Consider the following 8427-nt stretch of genomic DNA (forward strand, 5'->3'; position numbering starts at 1 on the left):
CAGGTTCACAGGTTCAATTTATAGTTATCTAGAGATTTATCATAGTGATGTTTGTGGAATTGAATTTCTTCGTAAATGCAACTATTCTGTGAACAAATTACCTATTAAATCAGCTCATTTTCACAAACAGGCACTTTTAGCATGGACGTTGGCCAATAAGCACAACTTCTCTCCACACAGATATTAATATGATAATATATGGTATGATAAGATATTCAATTTAAACACAAAAGTCTGTTCATCCAGAAATGGAAACATTTTTCACTTATTTTTTCCATTGTATGTATTATATGTATTATGAAACAGAGCAATAGAAAACCTAACTTTACCTCAACTTTAATTGATATCATACTCTACTACAATTATATAGTCAAGCTGAAAAACAGAAAAAACAACAAAGACCCAAAAAATATTAGAAACATAAAATCAACTGTATTATTTATTAATCTGTGTCCCTTTATTTATTTATTTTCCAAAGTATTATTTTTCTTTTATTGTATGTAAAAAGCTTTTTTTGTTCTTTAAACTTGTTCATGTTACTGTTGTTTAAGTAAAGAAAAAAGAACAAAATTGTTTGGCATTTTGACCGTCACCATCTTGGTTTTTTGGGGCCAGAAGTGATGAGAAGTGAACATATTTGGACGAGAGTGTGGATCTGGGGAGGAGCTCCTCAGGGTCCAACTACAGCACCTCACGGACCACCATGGTACATCATGATGTATTGAAAAGGACTTGAAACTAGCGACTGAGACCATTAACTCATTAGAAAAGTGTTTACTGGGATCATAAATCCAGTGAGAAGTAGAGTCATTTCTCATAGACTTCTACGCAAACAGCCTTCTTTTTGCAGCCAGTGGAGTCGCCCCCTGCTGGTCATTAGAGAGAATGCAGGTTTAAGGCACTTAAAACAGCATTGGCTTCACTTTTCAAACCCAGAACTTTTATTGCTATTTTTATAACTAATCATATCTCTATTATTGAGCCCTATTGTATTTCGTGTGTTTGTTTGTTTGTTTCTTTATTATTATGGGACATCAGACCTAAATTTGACCCCCTAAACATGCTAAAAAAAACACTTTCAAACCTTTATCAATGGATTCGCAACGAAATTTCCTACAAAAAATATGATTTTTAATGTAAGACTTGGCCAAAGTAATGGGATTTCTGAGGAGATTTCACAAGAGGAGTACATTCTCCTCTCCAACTGAGAGGGAGAGAGAGAGGAGGGAAGGGGGGGGGGGGGGGGGGGGGGGGGCAATGGAGGCTGGTCCATAGAGGCAGAGGAGGTTGATCCTCCTCTATTTGAGAGGCAAGAGGGAGATCAAAATATAAAAAAGAATATTTGGTTGAAACCATTACCAAATCTCAGTATTATTTACAACATATTGTTTCTCTCTTCTTTGGAAAAGACACCTAAAATGATGCTCCAAGGGAGGACGGCCTCCCTAACCAATCAACAACCAGAATGCAAAATTGACATCGAGTTGGTCCAGTGATAGTTTCCGTGTATTTGATACATGCATTAATACTTTCTGATGTGAACCTACACTTTTAGATCTGTGAATGTTTTTAGTGTTCAGTCTATCTAGTATTCAGCACTGATCTGTACCTGTATCACATTATAAGCTTTGTGGTACTTTATATATTTCTATACTATTTCTATACTAAGAGAATACATAGGAAACACGTGTAAATCATGTGATATCTTGTCTGTTTTTGATGAGAACATAAATCTGTTGTCACAATAGAACAATACTGTAAATTTGAATTTCACTTTGTTGGTAAAATCACACATCTGAACCAGTCCATGGCTAAAATGAGCTCTTCTTTTTTTTTTTTTTTAGAAATAATATGTATATGCTAAATGTCTTGAAAGAAGCAGCCTTTTCACCACTCAGGGGTTTTTGTTTTTAAAAGCAAATTGTTTTATTGGCATATAAAATTGCCCCGCACTCCTCCGATTTCATCAGGAGGGGGACAATGACATAGTTTAGTATGATTTGTTGTGTTGTTGGTTTTCCTCCTGTCCTCCCCAATTTTTTGAGTCACCAGCCGCCACTGGTGTGGGAGTTGAGTGCAACTCATTTTTGTAGGATACAGCAGAAAGGCCTATATACATACAGTAGATTATATACAAACTTTGTATAAGGTTTGGTGTTATTATCATTTATTTTACAATAATTATAGGTCTTATATGTATAATTCAGTAGTGGGGATGACCTATGAGGGGAAGGGAAAAAATGGAGTGAGGGTGACAGTTAAGTTATAAAGTGCTGTAGAAAAATATCATCAAAACTAAAATTTGTAGCTCTGTACTGCAGTTTTTCCTTTTTTAGGGCCTGAACACCTAGCGGTTCACTCACACTCTCCATTCAAATATATGAGTATTTTTCTGTGTCCAGCTGCAGTTACTTATTGTCTCTACACACCTGATAGTACACATTTCAATCAAACTTTGACCAGGTCATGTGGGTTAAAAGTCTTTACTTTTCTAAAAATAGACTTGATGAAAATTAGGAGATTAATTTGTTTTTACACACAAACTCATAAAGAGTGCATCACGTGACATTGTAATTACACGGTTTGGCCGCTGTGTCAAATTGGCTTCAAAGCCCGGCGCTGTTCCTGTATCCAGTTTTCTTTATACATCCTTGCTTCAAAATGGCAGTCCACCAACCAATGGGTGATGTCATAATAACTATGTCCCTTTTTTTAAAAATTTTTAAAAAATTGTTTTAAATTTTTTAAGTCTATGGTTTTAGAGGAAAAGAAAATGACCAGTATAACTATTCGTGTCTCATTTCACAAGCTGCCTTCCAGTTTTATAATTTAAGTTTTTGCTGGTGATTTAAGGCACAACATGGTCAAACTGCAAGTTTGGTCAAGGTTAGACCGTTGGCCCTGTAATTTGTTATTAACAGTTATTAAGCTTTGTCACAGAAAGAGGAAGAAAGAAAATGTAGAGGAACACATTGAATTCCATTAAGTCATTGTTTTTCTTACTCCATATGTAGGGTGTTTATGAGGAAGTAGGATCAAGGAGTCAAGAGGACAAAGGAGAGCGGGGAGAAGAAGAAGAAGAGGGCGAGAACACGAGAGAAGGAGAGGGAGATCGTGAGGATGAAGAAAGTATGGTGCAGGTCACAGAGGTGTTGGACACGTCTGCTGTGGCATGTTCAAACCAACTATTCTCAGCAACTAAACCAAATCAACCAGATCCTAAATACATTGTTAAGCAGTCAGTGGGAAAATATATCCTTTCATTCCAAAGACAGTGTTACAGCAGATTCCCATGGCTCCATTTCAGTCCTGGTGTGAAAGGTGTGCTGTGCTCTTACTGCTGCAAAGCTTTTCACACAGATACCTCATCACTGGCAAAGAATGCAGAACCTGCATTTATTTCAGCAGGCTTCTAGAGCTGGAGAAAGGCCATTGAGCGATTCAGATTACATGAAAAGTCTGATTGTCACAAGACAGCAATAACTACCCATCTGTATGAAGACAGATCAGCTCAGTGTCAGCTGGCTAGTGTGGGTTCAACACAGCAAGAGGAAGCAAGGACATGCCTCTTAAAAATAATTGGTGCTGTGCAGTTGTTGGCAAGACAGGGTGTAGCTCTTAGGGGACGTGATTCGAGTGAGGGAAATCTTGATCAACTACTTAAGCAGAAGAAGACCCATGCCTCACCAGGTGGTTGGCAAGTAAAAGGGAAGTTTAAACATCAAGAACAATTCAAAACAAGTTCCTTAACCTGATCAGCACCTCCATTGTTAGGGGCATTGCTGACAAGATTCGATCACTTCCACACTTGCAGTTCTCCATAATGATGGATGGCACAAGAGATCAATCAGGAAAAGAGCGGGAGGCATTGTGCTTAAGGTATGTTGACCACGATTTGTTTGTACACAGAATTTATGGGCTTGTATGAGTTTTCATTGGCCACTGGAGAAAATCTGGCAAGGGTGGTAAAGGATGTATTGCTACGCCTCAATCTGCCCATCACAGGCTTACGTGCCCAGGCGTGCGATGGCGTAGCAAACATGGTTTGTAAATATTCAGGGGCACAGGCCATCATTCAGAGAGAGCAACTGCTTGTTCCATATGTGCACTGTGGTTCACACTATATGAACCTCATCACCCAGCAAGCCTGTACTGCCTCAGCTGTTATTCGCAACTCCATGGAATGAGTTCATGAGTTGGGAATTTTATTTAGCCAGTCAGGCAAGCTGAAGGGTATCTTTAAGGGAACTGCAAAAACTGAGGAGGGGCCAAAGCAGGCTATCAGACTTCTTTGTCCCACAAGGTGGACAATTCGCACAAGTGCCATACGTGCTGTGTTCAACTGATATGAGCATGTATTGCGTGCTTTTAGTGAGATGGCAACAGGTGACCCAGATGCAGCAGGCAGGGCACAGGGCTTGTATAACAAATTTCAGCAGGGAAATGTTGTTCTTGGTCTTTTGCTTGCCTGGAGTTGGAGACTCTCAATGTTTCTCTCCAGTGCAGAACACAGACTATAGATGGCATGCTGTCCGCTGTTGCCTGTGTGAAAGAGACTTTCGCAAAAAAAAAAAGAAACCCAGATAGTTTCGGAACTATTCACACCAAAGCATTACAGATGTGTGAAACGTTTGGTCCAACTCCAATTGCATCTCCATGTTTCCATAGGCCACCTCAGCGTTTTACCGGCTGTGCTCCTGCACATGTACATGCGTCCCCTTCTGAGTACTACAGAACAGAGTTCTACAAAGTCCTTGATGTCGTGGATATGCAGATTAGAGAACGATTTGAGCAGGAAGGAATGAGAATGATCAGAAATCTGGAGCAAGTCCTCTTAACTGGAGAGGTCCATGATGTTGTGCAAAAGTACCCAGAGCTCAATCCTGAATGTCTGAAGACACAACTAGGAACGTTCAGAACCAAGTATAATTTCCAGTCCAGCAGTGACGTTGGTATTCTTCAGGGGATGTTTCTGGAGGTCCGTGGCCTCTTTGATCGACTTGAAACACTTGTGAGATTGCTTATTGTTGTCCCAGTGTCATCAGCTGAAGCAGAGAGAGGGTTCAGTGTGCTCCGGAGGCTGAAGACATGGCTCCGGTGCACTATGACATGTGTCATGTATGTGTCATGTTCACAAGGAAATGCATGACATGTTGGATAGGAAGGCAATTCCCAAAGAATTTGTTTCTCGTAAAGACAAGAGAAGGAGCACCTTTGGATGTTTTGAGCAGGTGTAGGCAATTTGGGCATTTTTTGCCTCCGCTTACTAAAAAATTCAGGGACATGTTCATACTCAGACATTTTCCCCTGTAACTGTGTTTTAAGGGGCAACAATATTAGGCAATAAGGACAATTTTGCCATTTATTATATCTGACACTGGTTTTGAGTACTGTTTTTGTTTTTCTTTTATTTGAAAATGTTATCAGGAATAACCCAATGTGTACTGTTTATAATGTTAAGGCTGTTATGTTCTTGCGAATTTCACCCAATGACACTGGTTTTGATGTAGCTCACTTTTCATCATATTTCATGGATGAAATAAAAAGAATGAAAATTAAAGTCTTTACATTTTTTTGAAAAACATGTTTTTTAACAGACACTAAAAAGTCTAAAGTCATTACTTAATACTATGGTATGTGAATACTGGTGAATATAGTATCTTGTGGTGAAGGGTGTAGTGCTACAATGTACATTTTGAACTCAATATTATTTGCATATGGCGCTGAAGAAAATGTAGAAATGCACAGCATTTATTTTGATTTTTCGGTTTTTGCATGTTGTTGAGACTGGAACAGGGGCCAAAGGCGGCGGGTGGCGGTGCTCATGTCCCAGGCCTAGAACACCCACACTTTTAAAATCGCTGCTCCACCCCTGGGGTACTGTCTGTTTTTCAACTAAGTTTCTCCACCCTTTATAGTTCACTTTTGATTTTATCTTTCGGTGCTAAATGCACCTTTCTGGATGGGTTTAATAACTGGAGCTCCTGCTGGATCAGTCTGAATGTGATTCTGTCCAGGTCCACACCTCAACCCTGTGAACACATCTCTGTATTCCCTCAAGATGTCTGTTTCCTCTTCCCTGTCTGACTTGTAGAATCCTCTTATTAGTCCCATTTGTGTACAGAAATCTCCTCCTAAGATAGCAGGGAAGTTTATTATTATTATTTGGAATTTCAGCTCATGCACATCAGTTTTGCACTCACACTGTAGCTTTGACATGCCCAATGGCACCACCTTTCCTTCGGCTTGGAACCACTGCTTTTTTGAAGATGAACTAAAAGATAACTCTAGCATGTGTGCACTGTAGACTGTCCGAGTGACGCACTGCCCTCATGGTGGATTTCCACCTCTTTTCTTCTGTCAACATCCTGTTATTTCCAGTAGCAAATCTGTGGCCTAATCGTGTGAATCAGTGGTCACTGGGAGTGGATGGAACTTGTTGGTTCAACAGGTGCGAGTGAGTGACTGGATGACTTGATACTCAGCTGTTACTTTGAGTTGAGAAGCTCTGACTCACACTTATTGATTCACTAACTCGTGAGTAGCTTTGAAACAGGTTGAGTGTTTCCTCTGAGCTGTTGGCAGTCAATGCAGCTAGTGTGTGTTAAACAAAACAATGGTGTATCAGGTCTTTATAATGAGATGAACATGCAACGTTTCATTTTCTTAAACCAAAAATCATGTGCACACCGTATACCACTGCATCAACCTTCATCAAGCCTTCAAACACTCCCTTAACCAGCTTGTTTCACTTGTTTACATAGAACATTGTGTTAGCTAATTATCAAGGCATCAGATCATCCTATTTATTCAAATATTGAACCATCAAACACCTCTATTCAAGTCACCAACATTCTCTAACAGAAACATTTCATGAGATTTATTTATTTGTACTGGTCAGGGCTGAGTTGTAGGCTGTAATCAGTAGATGAGTGTTTGTTCACCGGTGGCTGATTCACCAGGCTTTGGGTGACTGACTCAGTGAGTGATTGATAGTGACTTGAGTCAGTAAAAAGAGTCAAACCTACCATCTCTACTGTTCATTGAATGCTTATTCTACTTCATTATTACATGTCATTCATGATCTTCACACTAAAACACACTAAAAAGCTAAAGATCATCAAATCCAACCTGCACCTCTTCTTTCACTGTGATTGCAGAAATCTGTACTTGTCATGACAAATGACAAATAAAAAACCTTTTCAATGTGTTTTCTTCAGCATAACAGCATCATTTCCAAAAATGATCTCCATTTGACAAAGAATGAAAGTGATTTAACAGCAAAATGGCACATTTCTTGTCAGCTGCTTGTTTTGACTTTTGAAGTTCATCCATAGTATAAATTTCTTCACCTGCTCACTTTTACTTTTTTATATTTTATATAAAAATGTTGACCAAAACTAATTATTAAATGTAAGATTAAAAACAAATCACCTGTGATTAGACGTCTTGGTAAAGTTAGTCTTGTAAAGGTTTCAAAGTACGTGTCACTGCAGTCACATGACGATGTTTCAGAGGACAAAACAAATAGATCCTCACTTTCCTTTTTGGAAATTTAGAGTCAACTGAATATTGGTGTTGATTACCAACTATGAACAGTTTAAATACAAAACAGAGATTTTTACCTTCAAATCCCAAAAGCAAGGCACATTTCTTTGTATAACACCTTTAAACAAGGCAATTCAAAGTGCTTTACATAAAACATCTGAAATCATGTAGGCACTTCACTATTGTAGAGTGTAATAAGTTGGAGGGAAAAGTGTCCTGTAGATCAGAGAAAAGACATCAAGGTGCTGCCAAAAGCAGGTAAGACCACAAAACTGTAGGATCCGTTCATACACAGAGAGAAAAGACACCTGGTTCTGTGGTTCAGGGGTTAAGATGCCGACTATGAACAACAGACAACACAGGTTTTATCACCATCACTAATCACTATCTAATAAATGCATAAAATGTCTGTGTGAAAGTTTTCTACAATGTCAGGAATTAAAAAAAATCTATTCCCGCAATAAATTTTCAGCTATATTCATCATTTATCAGGCTGGTCAACTGTCTGTTTGTTAGAAGCAGTTTTAAATACTTTGTATCTGCTTCATAGTTTCATTCAGAGTGTTTTTATCCTCAAAGTCTTCATTAGAAACAGATGTGTGTTAAAATCCAGCCAATACAGTATCATCACTTTTCTTTCTCTTATCAACAGAACAGACAGAAACATCCAAAACAGTCACAACATACAGTTTGACATTTTTCATGTTTTATTCAAATGTTTGAACAGAAATGATGAAGAACAGCCTGAAATTACATGATAACCTGCAAGTGCATCATCATTTAACATGAACATACATGAACTTTCAGCACAATTAGTTCAGTATGAAACTGTACCTGACTGATTCTGGCTGAGCACATTAAAAATACAAAGAAATAACA

General features: G+C 38.6%; 1 protein-coding gene across 1 annotated transcript; it reads left to right on the top strand.

Annotated features, from left to right (window-relative positions):
* The first annotated feature begins 2860 nt into the window (after positions 1-2860).
* Positions 2861-5149, top strand: LOC122980496. Its single transcript, XM_044348559.1, has 5 exons — positions 2861-2875; positions 3015-3160; positions 3760-3879; positions 4373-4386; positions 4437-5149. The coding sequence occupies exons 1-5, from the start codon at positions 2861-2863 to the stop codon at positions 5147-5149; spliced, it is 1008 nt and encodes a 335-aa protein (XP_044204494.1).
* Positions 5150-8427: the final 3278 nt, after the last annotated feature.

This window comes from Thunnus albacares, chromosome 4 (assembly GCF_914725855.1).
Source record: "Thunnus albacares chromosome 4, fThuAlb1.1, whole genome shotgun sequence".
NCBI classification, from domain to species: domain Eukaryota; kingdom Metazoa; phylum Chordata; class Actinopteri; order Scombriformes; family Scombridae; genus Thunnus; species Thunnus albacares.

Coding starts and splice junctions, on each gene's coding strand:
- LOC122980496 (XM_044348559.1), top strand. Junction 3,161..3,759: donor GTCACAGAGGTGTTGGACAC/GTCTGCTGTGGC, acceptor TAACCTGATCAG/CACCTCCATTGTTAGGGGCA.